Source organism: Saccopteryx leptura, chromosome 6 (assembly GCF_036850995.1).
Source record: "Saccopteryx leptura isolate mSacLep1 chromosome 6, mSacLep1_pri_phased_curated, whole genome shotgun sequence".
Taxonomy (NCBI): domain Eukaryota; kingdom Metazoa; phylum Chordata; class Mammalia; order Chiroptera; family Emballonuridae; genus Saccopteryx; species Saccopteryx leptura.
The window spans coordinates 75108789-75131558 of NC_089508.1; the positions used below are offsets into that span (position 1 = coordinate 75108789).

The following is a 22770-nucleotide window of genomic DNA, read 5'->3' on the forward strand; positions in this document are numbered from 1 at the left end:
GCAAACTCTTTAACCTCTCCAGGCTTTGGTTTCGCCATTTGCAAGACACGTTAATGGTTACCTCTTAGGTTTCTTTCAGCTCTCATACTCTGGGAGTCTATGAATTATTGTAAAATCAAAGGAGCATTTGGGAAAATTTTGTCAAAATGGGATTTATATAACTCTGGAATGAGTATTGTTTTTTTGTTTGTTTGTTTTTTTTACAAGGACAGAGAGAGAGAGTCAGAGAGAGGGACAGACAGGAACGAAGAGAGATGAGAAGCATCAATCATCAGTTTTTCGTTGTGACACCTTAGTTGCTCATTGATTGCTTTCTCATATGTGCCTTGATCGTGGGGCTACAGCAGACTGAGTAACCCCTTGCTGGAGCCAGGGACCTTGGGTTCAAGCTGGTGAGCTTTGCTCCAGATGAGCCCACGCTGAAGCTGGCGACCTCGGGGTCTCGAAACTGGGTCCTCCGCATCCCAGTCTGACGCTCTATCCACTGCGCCACCGCCTGGTCAGGCATTTGAGTATTGTTTTTAAAATAGTAGTTAAGATTCATAGAGCTTCTACTATGTGCCAGGAACCATATATACCGCCTCTAAACCAACTACCATCCTGCAAGAGCAATCTCTTTTTATGAAAAAAAATAGATTCAAAGAGGTATGTGACTTGCTCAAGGCCACCAGCTAATGAAGTACCAAAAGCAGGATTTGAATCCAGTTCAGTCTGACTCTAATAACCACACTGTTCCACTGCATAGCTCCACCCCTCATCACGTCTAAACAGCCCAAGGCAAGGGGAGCCTGCAGGGGTCTGGTTCCCTCAGCAGAGCACAGCAGAACACGGCCCTGCCTTAGCCTGGGGAGCAAGGGGGAGGCAGGCCTGGACGCCAGGCTCCAGGCCTGGCTCATCTGGCTCCGCCAGCATCTGTCTGCCAGAGCCTCATTTGCGTATAAATGGCTTCTCTGAAATACAATTATGGTTTCTCTTCTCTCTGTAATAGAAGGGCTTTCACTGGTAATTAAACAGCTTCCTCCAAAAGTCAAGCCAGCCGTGGCCTTGTGGCCCAGCTAGTCCTACCCACTGCTCTCTCAGGGTCTGGCAAGGGTCCTGCTGTGTCCTAATGGACCCTTGGGACTTTGTCCCAGAAGGTCAGTTATCCAGATGGAGGCTGAGCTCTTAGCTTCCAACTCTGGTCTCTAGCTACTTGTCCTTTTTTGGCCGGATCTGTCCCTCAAAGAGAAGATACAATGCTCAGTTTTTAGGAGAAGTGGTTTTCCCAAGTGGGCTCTGGGGAGGGTGCCATCCCCAAACTGTGAGAGGGCTAGGGAAGGAAAGGCCCACAGCCTTGGGCCTGGGCCTGGGCCTTGGCATAGGACAGACCGGGGAGGAGACCAATTACTGCCTCCCCTCTCTACAGTCCCCAGGGGCTATACATTTTCCTGATGCTCTTGGCTTCTTTCCCCAGGGCCTGTGTGGTCACTGTCAGCCTCAGCAGTTATCTCGGATCTACAGACAAAGGCTGGCTCCATACCCTGACACAGACACCCAGGACTGAGGCCCCCAGCAGGCTTTAGGCCACTGTACCCTGGGGAGAGGAGGGAAGGCTGGAGTTAAGAGCCTGTGTTTTCTTCCTGTTTCTTTCATCTCTTCAGCCATCCCACTCTCCCTGACTTCTCACTGGTGGGCCTAGTGAAGTGGGTCCAGTCAGAGCCCTCTTTGTAGCCAGGCAGGGGAGGCAAAGAGGTTTGCCAGCCTCACTTCTCAAGAACAGGGACCTCACCAGTCACCAGTCCTACCTCCCACACCTGCTTCTGAGCCCTGTCCTTGTCCTCAGGTTGGCTCTGACCAGCAGGGCTCCCCCAAGCAGTGCTCACTACTTGCCTGGAGGTGAGTTTCAGACCTGGGGCCTGGCCAACCAGACCTATGGTAGTTTGGACAAATGTTCTTGCTGGGTCCCCAGCCCTGCACTGTCTCTCTAAGGCTGAGGGTGCCCAGAGAGACATCTGGGAGATGGCCAGAGCTCTGAGTAGAGAGGTCCTTGTTTTGTGGGCAGGTCCAGGCACTAATGCTGATTTCCTGGATTGTTGCCTAGAGATGGGAGAGGTAGGGGAGCATGTCTTCTCTGAGGGAGGGAATGGAGCTGCAGCCTCAGGGATGACATTAGTCCAGGCTGGAGGGATGAGCTAGGGGCTTGGCCCAAGTCCCAGTTAACAGGATGGTGAACAGAAGTCACCAGGACAAAGTGGCTGACTATTCCCAGATTTGGGGAACAGCTAGTATCTATAAGAGAGAACCCCAACCAGGATTCTCTTGGTTGTCACATCTGTCCACCACTGTCCTGTCAAAATGTCTGTGTCTCTACAGGAGTGATCAGGAGCCCCTAGTACCAGGGTTTCGGGTGGCAGTGGGGGGTGTTGGTCCTCTGGTTTCCACCTGCACACACCCTGTACATTCACTACACACATTCTTGGCACACTCAGCACCCTCATCAGAAAGCCAATACCTACTGCTACCTACTCAGAAAATCCCCTGTGTCCCCTCCCTGCTTTCTGGACCGACCTCCATCTTCCCTAGTCACCTCCACTCTCAGCTGGTTTGGCACAAGACGTTTGCTGCAGGGGTGGGGGGAGGGAGGGGACTGGAGAGGGCCCCCACTCATCAGGATCTGCTCTCCTCTTCCCAGGAGCAGTCAGGGCTTCATGCATATGAAGCTGTCTCGGACCAAGGAACACAAGTACGTGCTGGGCCAGAATAGCCCGCCATTCAGCAGCGTCCCTGAAATCGTGCACCACTACGCCAGCCGCAAGCTGCCCATTAAGGGGGCTGAGCACATGTCCCTGCTCTACCCCGTGGCCATCCGGACTCTGTAGATGTGAGGCCTGTGCACAGTGACAGATCTGGATCCAGCCCTGTGCCTGTCCCTTAGCTGAGGGCTGTAGTCCTTCCCTGGGAAAAGATCTCACGAGCCTTTATTTCCCTCTCCCTGGGATCAAGTGGAAGCTGGAGAGTCCTTAATTTATTTTAAAGGGAAAGGGCTACTGGGGCCTTTGGGTAAGAGATGGTCTGGAACTGAGGAGAAAGGAATCCCTGGGGAGATGGAATAGCCTCTGGAGGAAGGGGTCTTCAGAACCACAGGTCTCCTGAGGAGTTTAAAATGGGCAGCTCCAGACCCTTTCTACCTCTGGGCAGACGTGGCGACTCCCTACCCCACCATCCTCTACCCTTTGGGTCAGTGCAGGGTAAAGCACGACGCGGGCCCTCGGGGCGTCCTGACCATCTCTTGCCTTCACCCCCAACCACCAGCGGGGCTCAGTCCAAGGTCTGGTGTGGGACTTGGGGACGGCAGGTCCGTCAGATTGAGATGGCGTTGGGGCGGGAAGAGCTCGGGCCGTAGGGAACTTGTGCGGTCCCGGAGCTGCCCAGGCTCCCGGCCAGAGGCAATAAATAAACCAAGTGCTGCCAGGCACAGCCGCCTCCTGCGCCTTCAGCGCCGCACCCCGGGCAGACGGGGTGGGGAGCGGCGAAGCAAGCAAAGATCTGTTTACAAATCAGCTCTGGAGCAGACAGGCGGGCTGTGAAAAGCGCTTTCGAAGCATCAAGTTCCTTCCTTTGATGAGATGTCAAAATATCCCCCACCGCCCCCGCCCTGCCTGGGGGCACCTCCGGATAGGGCGGGCTTCCCGGCCCCCTGCCCAGGAGCGCGTCCAATTTCCTGCCTACAGCCATTTATCTGGGAGGAGGGGAGCTGCAGAGAGACAAAGAAGCAGCGCGCCAGGCGGGGGAGCTAAGTGGCCCTGCCACGCAGAAGCCGCGCGCCTGCTGAGCAGGGAAAGCTGGCACAACCTACTGCGTTTACTTCCCAGAGGAAATGGGGCTCCGCCCGGACTCCCTGATTCCCTGATGGATGGATTCAGCCCCGGGGACCTGCAGCCTACTGGCCTAGGCCTGGATCTGCCTCCCGGCTGTGGCTCACGGAGAGGCTGGCGGGGGGCCATCCGCGCGCGCCCTCTGCTGGCTGTTCTCCTAACCGCGGGCCCCAGGCACAGGGCCACACCCGCCCGCGCCCACTGCTGCAAGGCGCCGTGGGTCCAGTCCCCAGGAATACATACCTACGGGGCCGCCAGGCGGAGCTACTGTCAAGCCACTGCAGGCCCGCCCTCTTGCTCCCGTGCGCAAGCTGTACAAAAGCTCCCCGATGGGCTGAACACATACCCTCGGGACTGGGACCACTGCCTTGGGAGGATTGTCTGAGGACTTCCTCCAGAACCTATATCTGCAATTCCCAAACTGATGGCTCAGGCTTCAGAAGCCTCACGCTAGCTATCCTCTCAGAGAGGCCCACTGTCGAGAAAGGTGCCCCTGAGCCAGGAAAGAAGTCTCTAGTTGGGGCACTTGGCCTGGACAAGTTCATTTATTCAGTGGATACTAGCAAGCTCAGAGAATGTCTGTATTCGCCTAAGTTAGCTGGCTGGTTGAGTAGCTTCTTCTGCCAGTACATACCCCATCCTGGGGACAGAATAAAGAAACCCAGTGGGCAGAAAAGTGATTTGTTTGAAAGGAGACTGTGTAACAAGAAGAGGACAGAAGGGTTGAAGAGCACTACATAGATATTGGGCCAGGTTCTGACTACGGTACCTGTTTACACTTGGGAGAGAAGGTCAATTATGCTGTTAGACTGAGGTGCTGAGAGCGATCCTATAAATTGTTCCCTGTGGGTCCAGCCTCTGCCCTCTTCAAGGCATTTGCCAGCCCTTTGATGCAGGGAGCCCAGAGCTGGGGGAAAATTTGGGGGAGGGGTTCTAAGATGCCAGCATCTGTGCTCCCACTTCATTCTTAGGCTCACACACAATTCAGCTCCAGTTTTTAAAAATTTTTCTTAGTTTGGAAGAAGTGTCACTCTGCCCCCCAAACAGTAATAGTTCCCAACCTCTAGTCCCCAGACAGTGCCTCCCACTTCTCCAGGGTGAAATATTATGAGCCTGGGGGTCCTTGAAACCATATGGGGCCTGACCTGTGTTGGCGCAGTGGATAAAGCGTTGACCTAGAAATGCTGAGGTCGCCGGTTCGAAACCCTGGGCTTGCCAGGTCAAGGCACATATGGGAGTTGATGCTTCCTGCTCCTCCCCCCTTCTCTCTCTCTGTCTCTCTCTCTCTCCTCTCTCTCTCTCTCCTTTCTAAAATGAATAAATAAAATAAAATTAAAAAAAAAAAAAAACCACTTGGTGACTGACTATAGCCACCTGGACCAAGGTTGGGGTGTGGGAATGAGAAGGCTGAGGGAGCCAGAAACAGGAAGTGCAGAGGTGAGGGGAGGTCTGGCCCAGACTGCTGTTCAGCTGGGCAGTGGGTAGAACCCCTGGACAGGAGGTCTAGAAGTTTTCATAATGGTGGGAGAAATGAGTCCGGTCTTGTCTGTTGATGAGCTGACAGGCCTTTTCCACATTCTTGGTCATGCCAGGGGGGCCACAGCTAAACACCCCAATCTTCTGAACCTGTTAAGGGAAGAAGAAATGTTTTTTTAATCTAACTCAATTTTGGTAGACCTGCTATCTATGAGTCTAGCCTCCACCCCTTCTAAGACGTTTGCCAACTTCAAGTGTAAGCAAGATCAGTGCTTCTAATAGGGGCTGGGTTAGTCACTGTTCAAGTTGAGGGATAGCTTAATGTCTTATTAAGGGCCAACCCAGTGTTTATGAGAGTAAGTGGCTTTGCACAGGTTCATAGCGACGATTAACTCAGTGTCCAAGGTGAGGCCCGGCTTGGTATTAGTGGTAAGGGTTGTTCTGAGTCTATGGTGAGGAAGGAGTAGCTCAATCATTGAGTTCTTTCTTCTGAACAAGGCCTCATAGCTTCACAAGTGGCAAGTCCCTGTTGCCTGCCTTCCCCCTCAGCCCCTCAGGGTGATCCCCACTTTTCCTTTCCCATTTCATTACTCCACCAACCTCCTAGGGGACAATGGGTTCTCATCAGCAGTCAGTTTCTTCCCTGATGGAGCAGTTTTGGGAGCTTTACTTAAACCCCAAATGATAAACTGAAAAGAACCTGGATATGGGATGGAGACTGACCTGTGGGTGGACCTCCTGCAGGGAGTTGAAGAAGGGTTCGAAGGGGGGGCGACCAAAGTGGGTGACAGAGCGCAGGCCCGTGAACAGACTCCGGTTCAGCACCTTCTGGAAGTGCCGCTCACAGATGTACTGGTGGCACAGGGGAAGGACAGGCCAAGAACCATCGGGGTCAGTGCCTAGCCCAAGCCAGCCCAAAGCCTCGGCTGGAAAGAGAGCTGGAGGCTCAGTATTGGAGCCACCAGCTCTGTGCCTCCTACCAACAGCCTGGTTGTCCACCCACGTGCTCTGGCCATCCTGCCTTATCCTGCTAGCCGACACACGCACCGAGCTGCCCGGCCTGGCTAGCTCTGACATACCAGCATGGTGGTCCTGAGGTCGAACTTCTCAGCCAGCTGGGTGATGTAGATGTGCACGGACACCAGGTCCTGGCAGTCATTCTCCTCCACTTCCCGGATGATGTCCGCCAGCCACTCGAACTGCCGCTGGGTCCGTGTCACCCAGATGAAGTAGATCTGGGGACAGGTTTGGAGCTCAGGACCCAGCTCAGCTCAAGCTCTGTATATCCCAGGAACCTAAACCCCAAGAGAACTCTTCTTGCCAGCTTGTGCCTCTCCCGACATCCGGGGAGATGGAGTGTGTGGGGTCACAGGGCCAGCTCTGGGGCAGGGAGTGGAGGTGTCGCAGAGCATGGAGAAGTGCGAGTGAGTGACAGCCTGGGGCACCTTAAGGTTTGATGGGGTGGGAAGTGGCTTTTTCATGCTGAGCCTGTCCTACCACTGTCTCCAGTGGGCCCTCCCTCCTTAGGCTGCTAGGCTCCGGACCAACCTAGTCCAGGGGGAGAGGGTCCCCCTAAGGGTCTTGTCACAGAACACCTTCAAGGAAGACCCAGCTGGCTGCCTAGAGGGGATGGGAATGACGACCAGGGGGATGGAAGCTTCCCTGGGAAGACAATCTCCCGCTTCTGATGGGGAGAAGTGGGGGTGTGTGGGTTAAGCAGCAGAGGCGGAGCTGCTTCAGACAGAGGAGCGGGCAGCTGTCTGAATGCTGACAACATCTGGGTTGGGCCTCTGCTGGCTGCATTCCTGTGCTTCTAACTCACCTGCCAGGCCTAAAGGGACAAGCAGGGGCCTGCCACCAGGTGCAGGCTGGGGTGAAGGAGCCGGGGTGGGGGGGCCCGAGGGCCTCGGCTGTGTTTCTGGAGCTGCCCTGCCCATCACCTGCCTACCACCTTCTGTCCTTTTCCTCTTGAGAGCAAAGCCAGTTTCACTGTGCCCCACCCCAGTGTGCCTTTCTTCTCCCGTCCTGACAATGCATCAAGTGCTAGCCTCCTCATGAGAGGGAATGGGTATCTTCACCCCTCTCCAACTCTGCCTGGAGGGAGTACCCGAAGCAAGCCCTATGTGGTGTGCTTCATAACTAAGGGGAGGATCCTGGGGGCATCAGCAAGCTAATGTCATTCAGGGTCTGGGGATATCCTGACCACCTCACCATGGTCAGGCCAGCTTGGCCTTGCCTAGACCAGGGAGACCAAGAACAGAGGCAGGAGAGACTAGCACAGATGGACACAGTAATAGAAAGCAAAGGACATGGGCTGGCCGGAGGAGGAGGCACTTACCTTCTTACAGAACAATTGGTAGCTGACTGATGATTTGAAGACCAGGTCTTTGAGGATGGAGGCAAAGGGGGTGACCCCAATACCCCCTCCCACCAGCACTGACACCTCAAACTTATGCCACTCCTGGTGGCCCTCTCCAAATGGTCCATCCAGGTACAGCTGCAGGGAAGGGAGTGGGCTTGAGTTAAGCTCTCAGCTACTACCATAGTTCTGAAGCCAGAAATGGGACGCAAGAAAAGGCAGGTAGGTTTATGGAGTGGGGGGCAGGGGAGAATAGGGAGACTGGCTTTATCTGGAACAGCCAGTCTCTGGATGGGAAAGGGGAAGGACACAATGGGATATCTGGCGTTGCAGGGTCAAGGCCTGCTACGGGGATGTGAGAGCATGTGACACATCTGGCCTGGGTCTGGACACCTTCGGGTATCTGGCACAGCCGTCCTTCAGGGGTGAGTAGATCTCCCTGAGGCGAGTGGTCCAGGGCCCTGCTGCCCGGATGTGCAGGCTGAGTGTGTCCTCATGGGGTGCAGAAGTCAGTGTGAAGGGGTGGTACTCGGTGGTCCCCAGAGCCAGGCAGGCGATCCGCACCCACTGTCCTGACTTGTACTCAAAGCCTTGGGGCCGCTGGAACTGCAGATGGGTCACTCCTGGGAGGGGAGGAGAGGTGAGTGGGAGGCTGCTGTCCTGAACCCAGCAACTTCAGAGTTCCCCCACCTGCAGCCTCAGTTCTGCTTCTGGAATATGCCCAGGGGGACAGCCCTCCATCAGAAGTCATTACTCCCCTCAGGCCATGTCTGCCTTGAGGAGCGGCTGGGCAACACTGGGGCTGGTGGTCAGCAGGGCAAGGCCTCCCCTTCTCTGTTGTGAGAGAGGCTCAGATAGCCTGGCAAAGAGCTTTTTACCAGCTCCCTTGTCCCTTCTACCCCAAGGCCCCTGCCAACTCCAGTGGGCCAGGCTCTGCTCTGCTTCCTCAGTACCACCCATCTGGTCCCTTGATACCCTCTAGGCTGGTACCTGAAGGCAGCAGCTCCGCCTTCACCACGCTGATCTCCACCTTCTTCCGGCTCAGGCTCACCAGCTTGTCCCCCCCATAGATAAGAGCCGGGACCAGGAAGAAAAGGTGGAAACGGGGCAGCTGGATCAGGCCGAAGCTGCCGTGGATGATGAGCTGAAGAGAGTGAAATATACAGCTCAGACCCAGCCACACACAAACAGGACCTGAGGCCAGCTCGGGGCTCACACCCTTGTATCCTTCCCCCACTGGCACATCTAATCCCCATTTGACCATGTGCCATGCTCCTTCCAGGTTCCAAAACCTAACCGTTCCCAGCACCATCCTCCAAAACATCTATGATGAAAGAGACTATTTGCATCTCTCTGACGTTGTCCTAGATCAAGCCCCTTTGACTCTCAGTGGCACTCATGCAGTAACTGGTTTTCCACTGGGTTTCCCCACTGTGATCGATTCTCTTCAAGGCAGCCAGGGTGACTTTTCAAAGTTTATCATGTCATCCCCAGCTTAAAATCCTTAGTGGCATTCCCATTGCACTGAAAGGCCTTGTGATGCTCTGACCTCTGCCTGCTAGCATCTCCTACTCTCTGTTCTTCCAACATGGCACGTCCTTCCTACATCAGAACCACTCCACCTGCTGTTCCCTCTTCCAGGAATGCCCTTCCCATGCTTTCAAAGTCACCTCGCCAGCCTCCAGCTGCTCACAAATGGCCAAACCCCAAGGTCCCCTTTCAGACCACATTTGCTCCCACCCTTAGCAGCCTGTGGCACAGTGGCCATCCCTCCTGGACACTTCTACAATGCCCTATGGGATCTCCTTCCTCTCAGGCCACTCACTGTCCGGTCCTGCACGGACTCTGTTGCCCAAGCCTGACTGTCTCACCCTCTGCTCCTGTCTTTCCATGTTTTTCCATGTGGCGTGGCCTCTCAGCTGAGCCACAGCCCTCAGCTTCAGGGCAACTCACATAGGTCCACTATGTCCTGCCACCAACTAATGCCCTATGGCCATTCACAGTCAGGCCTGTCTCCTCTGTGCCTGAGTATTCTATCATCATTCATACCTCTGCACCCATGCACATGCCCATTTTACCTGGAATGCTCTTCAGCTTCCACTCTGCCCTGTCAAATCTTAGCTTATCTCTCCTTGGGGCTTGGACCAAGTCCCACCTGTTCCCTGAAATCTTCCCTAACCAGTTTGGCCCACATTTCAATGAACTCCTGTAACTTACTTTTTGAAACACAGCTCAGCAATTTATCCTGTATTGTCAGCTCATTTCAATCATTTCACATGAATGACATTTATCTCTGCAGCAAATCCTAGATTCCTGAGGGCGGAGCTTAGAGTCTTCCTCCGCAGGGCTTAGCACAGAGCTAGGACATAACAGACCCTCACACATATCTGTTTAACTGAACTCTGGTTCCTCATAGCCCTCCCCCAAACTGGGTGTTCTTGAATTCTTGAGCCTTCGAACCTCTCTGGGCTCTCCTCTGAACTGGCTCCCTGTCCCCAAGTTCCTCTTTCATTGTGGAGCCCATTCCCACCCCAGGGCTTTCTGAGGATCCAGCCAGGCTAAGAACAATGTCAGTGACCTCATGTTTATACACTCTGTTTGGTGTTGGCTCTACTTTTTCTTTCTTTCTTTTTCTTTCTTTCTTTCTTTCTTTCTTTCTTTCTTTCTTTCTTTCTTTCTCTTTCTTTCTTTCTTTCTTTCTTTCTTTCTTTCTTTCTTTCTTTCTTTTCCTCCCTCCCTCCCTCCCTCCCTTCCTTCCTTCCTTCCTTCCTTCCTTCCTTCCTTCCTTCCTTCCTTCCTTCCTTCCTCCCTCCCTCCCTCCCTCCCTTCCCTCCCTCCCTCCCTCCCTCCTTCCTTCCTTCTTTCCTTCCTTCCTTTCTCTCTTTCTCTCTTTCTTTTTTCTGTTTTTAAATTTTTGTGTTGGCGCTACTAATTATAAGCCACAAAGTTGCTGCAGACTCATGGTTGGCTGAGGCGCTGGGGAGCAGCCTGCCAGCTCAGCTGTGGCTGTTAGGCCTGCCCTCTCCAGCCTGGATAAGGAGCCTGGACAGCCTGCCCAGGTCTACTCCACACTTGTAACTTCTCTTTCTGCCTGAGCTCAAGTGGCCACACCTGTGATACATGGGAAGGCAGCAGGTGTTTTGGCCCTGACTTACCTCCCAGGGGAGACACTCCCAAGCTGCCAGGGCTAGGGCTGCCCAGCAGAGGGGCTTGCACCTTTCTCAGCTGCTGACTTCCCTGCTGGGAGGAGGGGTGGCTCTGAACTCCAGTGATTCCCCAAACCCGAGATAAATCAGAAAGGGTCTACATCTCAGGGAGCCAGTCTAGCTACTCATCTGGGTCTCCCGTTAGTTCAAAGAAGCTGCTTTTTCACCAGGAATAAGAACATTATCTCCAACCCTAACACAAACAGTAACCCAGGATGCTAGGACTCAACCCAATTACTGAGAAAGTGGAAAAGAAGGAATAAATTAGCCAGAGAGAGATTTCTTGGAAATCAACACCATCTAATCTAGGAAAAAACCTAAGCCGAGGCTGGGTAGTCATCTTCAGAACTGTGGGTGCAGAGCCTCAGGCAAGATGGAAACAGACCCCCCTACCTACCAGGACAGAACTGCACCTGGGAAGAGGCAGAGCCACCACTGGTGCCAACCTGAGCCAGGCAATGGGAGTGTCCTGAGTACAGTTCTGCCTAGAGTCAGGTGATAGAAAGTCGAGCTCTATGGACTCTGCACTTCTTGAGTGCTGGCAGCCAAGCTATCATCAGTGGGGACTAAATCTTGGAATTTAGTTTAGCTTCTCAACAAGGCTCTCAGGGTGCCTGCCTGTGTCCTTGAGGAAGGCAGGCCAAGACACTCAGGGGCACAGATCATTGTCAGCTCTGAAAGCAACTAGCTGAAGCAGCTGATAGCAAACCCAGGGAAGGGTGAGAGGAACAGGACAGGACCAAGGAGGGAATGTGAAGGAAAGGTGAGAGGAACAGGACAGGACCAAGGAGGGAATGTGAAGGAAAGGTGAGAGGAACAGGACAGGACAAAGGAGGGAATGTGAAGGAAGGGTGAGAGGAACAGGACAGGACAAAGGAGGGAATGTGAAGGAAGGCAGGAGCCCAGATTAAGAAGGAAAGGAAACTGGCAGTCTTAAAAATCCATTTTATCAACAGTCTAAGTGAAGAGACACTTTGAGCAAGGTCATTAACATTATAGGTGGCACTTAGCTGGGTGGGGTGGCTAACATCCCAGAAAGCCAGATCAGAACAAAGGTGGCAAAACCCAATCAAGATAAGTTTCTCTAAAAAAGGGCGATGCTCCTTTGAATGTAGGCAGTCCACCCAGGAGCCCAAACCGGCCACTCCACAGTGGAGAAAGACTGCCTGGGCAGAAATGATGTGGAGCTGTCTGTAAGAAATGCAGATCAGCCTGGCAGAGCTGCTGCTGCCACACCCACGTCAGCAAGTCCAGCTTCCAAGTGCTGCATATTGGGGTCAGTCTCCATGGCAGTCTCATTCTATCATCTCCATCTTTCAAGTGATCAGTGAAGATGGTTCTTAAAATAACTAAGGGGGCCCTGGCCGGTTGGCTCAGGGGTAGAGCGTCGGCCTGGCGTGCGGGGGACCCGGGTTCGATTCCCGGCCAGGGCACACAGGAGAAGCGCCCATCTGCTTCTCCACCCCTCCCCCTCTCCTTCCTCTCTGTCTCTCTCTTCCCCTCCCGCAGCCAAGGCTCCATTGGAGCAAAGATGGCCCGGGCGCTGGGGATGGCTCCTTGGCCTCTGCCCCAGGCGCTAGAGAGGCTCTGGTCCCGGCAGAGCGATGCCCCGGAGGGGCAGAGCATCGCCCCTGGTGGGCGTGCCGGGTGGATCCCGGTCGGGCGCATGCGGGAGTCTGTCTGACAGTCTCTCCCCGTTTCCAACTTCAGAAAAATACAAAAAATAAAAAAATAACTAAGGGGGTGGAGAACGGATGACTTTGCCCTCACTGCCTCCCTGGGAACATCTTGCCCAGACACCGCTAGCCTGGCTCAGAGCCAAAAGCCCTCACCAGGATGTAGAGCAGGATGTAGAGGTGGTGGGTCAGCCAGAAGCCCCGGAAGCTGTGGCGCCGGAAGTGGTGGGAGGCGAAGACGTACATGACGGCCAGGACCAGGAGCATTAAGACCCCTGTGAGGCCTGCAAAATGAACAGAGGGTGAAGGGCAAAGGAGTAGGGCTGTTCTGAGCCTGCCAGGTGTCTGGCTCCTTCACCACCCACTGTCCCAGGAGGGGGTGGGGAAAGCCCCACCAGCTTCTTCTGTTCCTCTCCTCTCACGCCTCGGGTCACAGGCACCTTTCACTTCAACAGACCCTCCTGATCCTTCATAGACCTGGTCGTAATATTTTTCAAGTACCTGTGTCATTATTTGTTTTATGTCCATCACTTTCCTGACTGGATCCTAGTGCCTGGCACGCTGTGGGCCTTGTATAAATGCTTGCTGGATGAATGAACACATGGGGTGTCTACCCTAGGCCCTCTGGGTCAAACTCTGGACATTGCAGGTCCTCCCCTCATGGAGGCAAGGCTTGATCCATGTCCCTGAACCACTCCATTTAGCTGCCATAGCACACAGCACGAGCACTGGTGAGTGAGTGCCACCACCAGAGCCCCCTGGGTTCAGCTCTGAGATGGTGGGAGGCCTCTCGAGGGCAATACTGGGCAATACTGAGTGCAGGGGCCAGAGAAAGGCCCCTCAAGTGATCAAGGAGCAGAGAGGCAGAGATTAGGAAGATTAGAGCCCTGAAGTGTGGAAAAGCAGAGGTTAAGAAGGGATCTAACCAAAGCCTGTGAAGTACAGAATGGAGAGAAGAGCATAAACACAGCCTTATCCTCTAAACCCTGGTGTGCAGGAATTAGCAAGCACTCTCTCTGCAGTTCAAAGCAGATCGTTTTAGGATTAAAAAAAAATTTTTTTTTTAAATTTAAAAACTGCTGTGTTTCACAGAGGAGTGAGTGTAGAGAACATGTTACCCCAAGGAGGGACTGGACTAAAAATATAAATAGGATCAAGAAGTATTTGAATAGATTCACAGCTAATAGCCCTAAAACAGGTAATTATGGGGAGTTAGGAAAATTCCCCTAAACAGCCTTTGTCAAGACAGACTGAAAGGGGTAAGGGTTGGTTGGGGTGGGGGCAGTCTGCTGGCGTGACAATGAGCCTGGCCCCTCCCCCATGCAGCTGGGGCACAGTATTTCTCAGAGCCACTGTCGGTAGGTGCGTGTGTCAGGAGAGGGGAGGAGGACCACTCCCTTCCACAGAGAGAAGAACTAGGTCAGAGTTGGGGTTGGAGTCAAGCTCCTGGGAGAAGCACTATCAAGCTGTCTCCTACTGCCCAGGAGAGTATTCAGGACCAGAAGGCAGAGCCTGACTCACCGTGAGAGCCCAGTGAGTGAAACGGGGCTGCTCTACCTGGAGCTCAGAGCCAGGCCCAGAAATCCATGGAGCAGAAGGGGCTCTCACCTGGCACAGTCCGGAAGAACCACCAGTAATACTTCTGGGGGAACTCAGACCTGTGGGGAAGGGAACGTAAGGAAGGATCCTGAAAGGAGATGTCTGGGACTTCCAGAAAGAACCCTCCAGCGGCACCCCACACAGCCGCCAGTTTCCCTTTCTGCTGACTTGGGGCTAGGGGCTCAGGCTGGTCATTGTCTGTACTATAACCATGAAGGTGACACTCTCCTCTGAGCCAAGATAATTAGCTTCTTCCCATCCACAAATAATATGCTCCCTCCCTCACTCACTACTCACCCGTCATCATGGAAGAGGCCAGGGAAGAGGCAAGAGAGGACGCTGAGCGGGCTGATGGAGAACAGGTACACATTCACCACGTGGCCTGCACTGTGTAAAACTAAGGGCGGCCAGATATGGTGGGTTAGCCTGGGGGCAGCCGGGTGGGGGCACTCAACGCATTTAGCCCAAGGTGGAGAACTCCTGCCAGCCAGAGTTAGGGCCTGAAGAAGGACACTAGGGGTTTGGATTTTTGATTGCTGATCAACTTTCCATTTCTTCCCATATCCCATACACACATCGTCCACAAACACAACCAAATTATATATTAAAAGTTCAAGCCTAAGGCCCTGGCCAGTTGGCTCAGTGGTAGAGCATCGGCCTGGCTGCAGGAGTCCCGGGTTCGATTCCCGGCCAGGGCACACAGGAGAAGCGCCCATCTGCTTCTCCACCCTTCCCCCTCTCCTTCCTCTCTGTCTCTCTCTTCCCCTCCCACAGCCAAGGCTCCATTGGAGCAAAGTTGGCCCGGGCGCTGAGGATGGCTCTGTGGCCTCTGCCTCAGGCGCTAGAATGGCCCTGGTTGCAACAGAGCAATGCCCCAGATGGGCAGAGCATCGCCCCCTGGTGGGCATGCTGGGTGGATCCCGGTCAGGTGCATGCGGGAGTCTCTCTGACTGCCTCCCTGTTTCCAACTTCAGAAAAATACAAAAAAAAAAAAGTTCAATCCTTTGGTTTCTCTCACAGAATTATGTTTTAAACATAAAAGTAGTGAAAGAGCACGTTACATGCACTCATTCTGGGGTGTCAGTAACTTATCAGCTGGAGGCTGGAGGTGGTCTTGGAAGCATGGAAAGAGGCCCTGGTGGGGCAGAGACGGGCTCCCAGCTTACTCCACACCAGGCTGGGGCCGCCTCCATCCTATGGGACACCCAAGACTTCCACCCAAGTTAAGTGCAGGTAGAGAGGAAGGGGCTCTCAGAAGACGGAAAGCCACGGGGGAAGGTCATGCAGAGGATCCCTGGGCCCCCCAGCCCTGCCTGTGAGGACGATGGCAGTGGAGGCAATGAGGCGATGGAAGTCCACAGCGGCGTCGAAGGGCACGTAGCGGTTGAGGAAGGTCTCTCGCAGGAAGGTGATGAGGTTGCGGCACATGGTGAGCAGGATGTAGGAGAACATGAAGGAGATGCTGGCAGCCGTGCCCCGCGACAGGATGATGCCCACAAAGGTGGTCTGTGCAATGCCGGAGGGTGGCGAGGCAAAGGTGTAGTCTGTGGAGGGGCCCAGGTGGGTAAGGGGGGAACAGTGCAGAAGAGAGAGCGCTACTGAGGGAGGTCAATGGCAGATCCTGGCCAGCAACCATTCACAATCGCCTCCCGGAAGTCTTCATTCAAGCTGCAGGAGACCCACGAGAGGCCCTGCCCCCAGGGCTGGCACTTACTGCAGGGCTTGCCCTGGGGCTGTCTGTCACTCACAGTATGCCCCTCTCTGTCCTCCCCGCAGCAGTCACTCAAATAGGCCCCACCCCAGGGGTATGAGTATTTGCAGGACCACTGGTGTGCAATCACTCACAGTAGGCTCTCTCCAGGAAGAGGGCTGTGGCGATGGTGTAGAACACCGCCACGCAGCCAATGTGGCGCCGATAGTTCTCGATGAAACGTTTGAACTGCTGCACGGTCTGGTGACTAAGGCTTCTCTGAAACTTCTCTCGGTGAGCCTCAGTGAACAGCCGGGGCTGAAACAATGTAACCCTGGGAGACAGGAAGTCTTGACTCTCAGGTAAGGACCCAACACTAGTGAAGCCCCGCTCTCCAGAAGGGAGAAAGGGGGCATCGAGTTACTTAAGCCAAGCATGGTTCAGAGCCCAAAGGCTGTATACCACATGAGAGCTGTCAATGGGGCACTTCGCCCTGACCAGCTGCTCAGTGGTAGAGCATCAGCCCAGCGTGTGGATGTCCTGGGTTCAATTCCTGGTTAGGGCACACAGGAGAAGCACCCATCTGCTTCGCCACCCCTCCCTCTCCCGCTTTTCTCTCTTTTCCTTCTGCAGCCATGGCTTGATTGGAGGGAGGTGGCCCCAGGCACTGAGGATGGCTCCATGGCATTTGCCTCAGGTATAAGAAAGGTTCTGATTGCTGAGCAATGGAGTAACGCCCCAGATGGGCATAGCATTGCCCCACAGCGGGCTTGCTGGTGGATCCAATCAGGGAACATGCAGAAGTCTGTCTGTCTGCCCCCCCTTCTCTCAATGAATTAAAAAAAAATGTAGGGATGCCTCAGAAGTGGCCACTGGGTCAGTTCATCCCAGGGGATGTACTTCATCCACTCTACCCAAGTTCTCATTCACACAGACAGCCCCTCCCCCACCCAATCTGTAGCTTCCAGGGCTCTGTTCTCATCCTTTACTGGAGGCTCAAAGAACACCTACTCCAGGAAGCCCTCCCTGACCTCCCAGGCAAAGATGAGCATTTCCTTGAGCTCTGAAGCCCCTGGCTCTTACCACTATTATACTGTTTATCAGTGGGACATTGTAATTATCAGTGTACCAGGCTACTCATCAGACTGTGATGTTCTGAGGCAGTGCTTAGCACAGTGCCTGGTACCAAGTAATCAACATGTGCATGCTGAAAGAATGGATGAACTGCCTGGGCTTAGGGAGAGGAGCAGGCGTACTTCTTGCCAAACCTCCGTCGAATCTCCTGGGAAGGATCTGTGTCCATGGGGCACTGCAGTCTCTGGGGTGTCAGCTCCACCTCGACATCACTGTGAGGACAGCGAGCACTCACTCTGGGAGAGGGACTAGGACAGCAATGCAGGAGACAGGATCTTGGTTACCTAAGCCACTTGGTGCTCTGTTGCCCCTGGTCTGCCTCCAGACCCATTCTGTTGAGCAAGGGCTCTCAGCCAGGGGACAGCAGGATCCCCACAGAGACCTAGATCGAGGATGAGTCTCATGCTGGGCGTCCTACCCAAGGCTGTCACATATAGCTGTGCCTTTTGCAAGGCTGTCTGATCCAGCCACAGGTGAGTGCAGGGCTGTCTGCAGAGAGTAAGACGTGCCTTTTTTTATTCTGCATGAGATTTTAGAATTAATATTAGCCTACAATTAGAAACGTGGGCTAGTGGGGAGTGGGGTCTGTAAGCCCAGTCACCCTCAGAAGAGAAAAGGCAACTCCCTGATCACAGCCCTCCCTCCAACATTTCCAGATGGGGGCTCGCTCACCAGAGTTGTTCCTGGCTGATGTAGGAGGCTCGCCGGCAGAGGTCCTTAATGACTTCAGGCACCTCCACCCCTGCAAAATGCAGAGCTGGGCTAGGGAGCAGCTCAGGGCCCAGAGCCTCAGGAGGACCTGGTTCAAATTTTCGGACACTCTAAAGGGTCCCTGGCCAGAACATTCCCTCTGGGTGCCCCAGCCTCAGCCTGTGCCCCAGTGGTAGCTAGAGCAAGTCACGGGCGGGCAGAGAGAAGGCCTGAAACAAAGGTGGCCAGGCAGGCTCCTCTGAGTGCGTGTCCATCTTCAGTCTCACTCCTGGGACTAGAATCAGGTTTACGGAGTCAAGCTCAATAACTGCATGCAACCTGCCTGCCAAGATCATTCTTCTACAAAACCCCGCCAATGACCCTCCAGCTTAAAATCTCCCAGGAGTTAAATGTGTTGGAGGGTAAAGGGAACCCTTCCAGGAGCTGCTCATTGTTCCCTGTCTGGGATGAGCAGCAAATCCAGGTTCTCACAAGAGGCCTGGGATTCTCACTTTCAACTAAGTCAATCCTGAAGGTTATGCTAGTCTCCAAACCAAAGGCCAAAAGTGATTAAGCTGAATCGAATGAAACCAGCATGTTTAAAGCAAAGCGTATATATGTCTGTCCTCTCAAATGCTTTAGCAAACATCAAATGTGGCAAAATGGTAACAAATGACAAATCTAAGTGAGGCAGAAAGGGATGCTCCTTGTATTATTCTTGTACCTTTTCTGTAGGTTTAAAATGTTTCAAAGTAAAATATGGAAAAAACAACAAAGCACACAACAATTAAAAGCCAGATACATAGGATTCACTGCTAAACTTCTACTTAATCCTCCTGTCCCAAGGGTAGGCTTTCCTCCACTCCAGGGGCCGGATATCCCTGGGACTCTGGCCTGGGCTCACGTCAGGCACCTGCCCTGCTCTGCCCTCACGCCTGGGTGCCTGCTGCCCTGGCTGCCTGGGAAAGGTGAAAAGCTGCAGATCAGGAGTGCGTGGTCTGTACTCTACCAGTTCTGCTCCCACCCTGGGCAGGGGAAGCCCCAACCAGAGGCTTCGCTGTTCCTTGTCTAACTCGCCCCTCTCCCCCATCTGGCCTGCTCAGCTCCTCCAGGTTCTCATAATCCTGGGAGGGGCTGGGTTTGGTTTCAACATGCCCCAGTGAGAATCCCAGGCTGTGAAGACACTGTAACAGCTCCGAGCAGGCCACGGGCACCTCTGCCTGCTCTCCCACTCCTCACTGTGATTCTAGCCCCCACCCACCTGAGTCAGACACAGGTGGGGCAGGAAGTAGGGAGAGACAATAGAAGTGGATCTCCATGGACTCAGTAAACATTTACTGAAGCACTCCTCCAGGGGATAAAGTGGCAAAGGAAACCAGTGTACCCGCCACCACCAGACACCCAGCTGAAGTGGGTGTGGCCAGGGTAGGGCTAGAATGAGGAGCCACTGTTTCCTCCCTGTACTGGGCTGACAAAAAAGAGGAATTCCAGTCCAGCTACCATCCCCCACCCCATCCTGACCCTGCCCACCTCCTCAGCAGGGCTACATTCTGACTTTTGTAAGGTTCTAGACTCTGTTGTCTGCTTGGGCTCCATCCTACATTACAATAATAAATTAAAAATTATATATTATAATTATGTTGGTGTAAAGAATATAATCCAAGCTGGATACATTATTACATATTGATTATTATTATACTCATTCTTTTCTTCTGAGTTTAAAAGAAACGAAAACATTTCTGTGGACTCCCAAAATATGCCAGCTCTATGCACTGTGCCTGCTGTGCCTAATGGGGAAGTCAGCCCTGCCTCCAGGCTGCCCCACCTTTGACACAGAGCTGTGTGAAGCGGAGCTCGCTGTCATGGTCCCGCAGCATGAAGTGGAAGTCCTCCCACGTCAGCTCCTCCTTGTCCTGGAAGCCCGACTCCCGGAACATGGACTCCACCACCTCCGCCAGCTGGGCCTTGGACAGGCAGTTGTTGGAAATCTCAATGAAGGACCTGGTATTAGGAGAGGGGAGCCATCAATCTCTGACAAGGTGCTTGAGGTCCTAGACACAAGGGCCCACTGGCCATCCTACTAGGCCTTCAACACCCATATGGAAGGACCCTGACTAACCAAATCCCAAATCCCCTCCAGCTACAACAGTCTCTGGCTGTATGCATGAGAAGGAGGAGGCCCCTGCTCTTTACCCTCCTGCTTCCTCCTTCCTGTCCCATCTCTTTCCCCCAGCAGTCCCTGCTCTGGCCTATTCTCCTGGCTGTCCCACTGAACCAACCTCAACATCCTGATGAACTCGTCTTTGGAAATGAGACCATTCCCATCAAAGTCGTACATGCGGAACATAAGGCGAGACTTCTCCTCAGGGGATCCTGGGAGAAGAAGGGCCCTATGAGAGGCCCAGACCACCAGCCTAACCCCCAGGCTGGCCAGAAGAAGCCTTACGCTAGTGTGACCTACTACTAGACACAGTGAGGGGTTGCTCTGCTTCCTGACGCCACCTCGGTGCTCCCAGATGTCTGCCATAGCTGGAGACCTGGCCCTACTGCTTCCCATCTCCACCAGGTTAGCTACACTCCAGGCTCAGTCTTCAGCCCCCTCCGTCTTCTCCTATCTGGACAACCACTCCCTTCTCTACTACCTTTCATAAAGACCACCAAGATGTCCAGGAACTCCCGGAAGGACAGGTAGCCATTGCCGTCTTTGTCCGCCAGAGAGAACATGGACTCCACAAACATGTCCTGGGGCTTGAGGCCCAGGGACTCAGCAAACTCGGCCCTGCTCAGCTCACATGTCAGGGCCTCTCGCACTTTCTCTGATGAGTCCAGTGGCAGGGTCCCTGCATCCGCCTGGTCAATGTCCAGCACCTGCACCCGGGCAGCAGCAGAGGGAGGGAGAGAAGGAGACAGGGATTCCTTGACATGAAGGCTAATTGAGGTTGAGGCTTGTAGGAGCCACCTTTTCAGGCATCTGCCCAGCATCCTTTCCCCAAAGCACTACCTCATAAGCCCTGCAGGTTGTCCCTGTGGCCATTTATTCGAGAGAACCCTGGCCCTGTGGGTCGGATGACTGGACCGAGGATGCACAATTGAACCAAACAGGGGACCCAGAATTGGGACTGAGAGGTCCTAGGTCTGTCTTGACCTGAGCACAAGAAAACTCAGAAGTTGTAGTCCACCCTGTTCCTCCAATTGCTCAGAGACAGAGACAGAGCGAAGTAGAGGCTCAGAGAAAAAGGAGGCAGCCCAAGAGTGCAGTGGTCCTGTTTTCTGACAGCTTCCCTTTCTTGGTCCCTTCCGGGCCAGGTCACCGTCCTGAATTCCTGAGACACTGCTATATCCTCAGCGTCAACTGACCCTTCGCCAGTGCTGGCATGAGCAAGTTGCTCTTACACCTAGAGTTTTGACTGAGAAAAAGCCTCAGCTGGCTGGGCTGAGAAAAAGTTGGGCTTGGGAAATGGAAATTCTCACTGTGGGCCATCTCCAGCCCCCCCCAGGGTTAGGAGAACAGCATAAGGAGAGCAGATGATGAGGGAAGCAGACAGGATGCAAACCATAACACCTGTCTTTCCTGCCTGTCAACTGGAAGCCCCTACTTCAAGCCCAGCTACGGTTTCAGGAGGTTGCTTAAAACAAGGTGCTCCAGCGGAAAGAGCCTGGGGCCGGAGACAGAAGACCCAGGTGTATGTCCCAACTGTGCCATTGTCTTGCTGTGTGACCTCAGGCAAGCCTCTTAGGTTGTCTGGCATTCATTTCCTCACTTGCCCAACTTATCTCACAGGTTATTGTGAGAATCAACAAGAGAGGCTGTATAAAAATATTTGAAAGTAGAAAGCGCTATGCAGATGGAAAGGGTTGGCAGCTACCCCAGGAAGCAGACAACACGGAGTTCTCTTTCACAGCCCTGGAAGATCCTGCACTAAACAGAGGTGTTCAGGTCCTGCCTGGGCCCTGACAATGAGTCACCACAGCTGGGGGACCCTCCATTCTAGTACATACTCAAACTCAACTTGTTTGCTTGTTTGGGGAGTAAATGATGTAGTCATGTGCATACAGTAAATGACCATTAAATGGTAGGGTCCCTCATGAATGCTCTCCCGGACTAGCCAACCCTGCTCTTTCTCAAGCACTGATTTTTGTTTGTTTGTTTGTTTGTTTTGCCTTTCTACCAGGCACGTCTGCTAAGTCCTTTCTGCTCTTTTCTTCTGAGCCAAAACTTTTCCAACTTTGAGACCCTGCCAAATGTCACCTCCACCATGACTTTACATGCCTACCTGAAGCCTCACTGCCTTTTCTGAACTCCCAACCCGCGTATTTCCTGGGCCAATTTTAGAGCTGTCATTCTTTGCCGGTTATCTTCCTTTCTGTGCACATCCCATCTTCCCAGTGGGGTGAGAGACTCCTTCACAGGGCGCTCATGTATATTATATCTCTCCCAAGCGTCTCCCCTCCACTGTTCTGCCCTATTTTTGTGTTAGACATGGGCCCCTGTCCTTGCGTTTCTCTTCCTGTCTTATTTCCCTGCATCCTCTCTATAGCTCTCAAAGTTTGCAAGGTGGGCACTAACACCCCCTGGTGGCCTCAGGCACCTGTACTCCCCCAAGGAGGGGTGACTAAGGGCTCTCACTGTTCCACCCTGCCTGTCTTGCCCTAGGTTTCTGCAGCCTTTATTGTTGTTGTTTTGTTTTTGGTATTTTTCTGAAGTTGGAAACAGGAAGGCAGTCAGACAGACTCCCGCATGCGCCTGACCAGGATGCACCTGGCACGCCCACCAGGGGGCGATGCTCTGCCCATCTGGGGCGTCGCTCTGTTGCAACCAGAGCCATTCTAGCGCTTGAGGCAGAGGCCATGGAGCCATCCTCAGTGCCCGGGCCAACTCTGCTCCAATGGAGCCATGGCTGCAGGAGGGGAAGAGGGAGACAGAGAGGAAGGAGAGGGGGAGGGGTGGAGAAGCAGATGGGTGCTTCTCCTTTGTGCCCTGGCCGGGAATCAAACCCGGGACTCCTGCACTCCAGGTTGACGCTCTACCACTGAGCCAACCGGCCAGGGGGTTTCTGCAGGCTTTAAGAGAGAGAAGAGAGCATGC

At 53.7% G+C, this 22770-nt stretch overlaps 2 protein-coding genes across 7 annotated transcripts in view; one reads left to right on the plus strand and one right to left on the minus strand.

Moving 5' to 3' along the window:
• The window catches only part of SHF (Src homology 2 domain containing F), a 31083-nt gene extending 26323 nt beyond the window's left edge, over positions 1 to 4760 (plus strand). For all 4 annotated transcript variants that reach the window (XM_066343565.1, XM_066343563.1, XM_066343564.1 and 1 more), the window contains one exon: positions 2672 to 4760. In XM_066343565.1, the coding sequence (XP_066199662.1) occupies positions 2672 to 2858 (187 nt within the window). In that variant the 3' untranslated portion in view covers positions 2859 to 4760. The remainder of the gene's footprint in view (positions 1 to 2671) is intronic.
• Positions 4761 to 4847: 87 nt separating this feature from the next.
• DUOX1 (dual oxidase 1) overlaps positions 4848 to 22770 on the minus strand; it is a 34889-nt gene continuing 16966 nt past the window's right edge. For 2 of the 3 annotated variants that reach the window (XM_066343560.1, XM_066343559.1), the window contains exons 19-34: positions 20327 to 20552; positions 19964 to 20057; positions 19510 to 19685; positions 17667 to 17736; positions 17117 to 17242; positions 16016 to 16194; positions 15484 to 15714; positions 14468 to 14567; positions 14180 to 14229; positions 12728 to 12855; positions 8680 to 8833; positions 8083 to 8312; positions 7669 to 7827; positions 6410 to 6565; positions 6054 to 6182; positions 4848 to 5480 (exon numbers count right to left, since the gene is read on the minus strand). In XM_066343560.1, the coding sequence (XP_066199657.1) occupies positions 5358 to 5480; positions 6054 to 6182; positions 6410 to 6565; positions 7669 to 7827; positions 8083 to 8312; positions 8680 to 8833; positions 12728 to 12855; positions 14180 to 14229; positions 14468 to 14567; positions 15484 to 15714; positions 16016 to 16194; positions 17117 to 17242; positions 17667 to 17736; positions 19510 to 19685; positions 19964 to 20057; positions 20327 to 20552 (2331 nt within the window). In that variant the 3' untranslated portion in view covers positions 4848 to 5357. The remainder of the gene's footprint in view (positions 5481 to 6053; positions 6183 to 6409; positions 6566 to 7668; positions 7828 to 8082; positions 8313 to 8679; positions 8834 to 12727; positions 12856 to 14179; positions 14230 to 14467; positions 14568 to 15483; positions 15715 to 16015; positions 16195 to 17116; positions 17243 to 17666; positions 17737 to 19509; positions 19686 to 19963; positions 20058 to 20326; positions 20553 to 22770) is intronic. The other variant, XM_066343561.1, reaches the window with a different exon arrangement.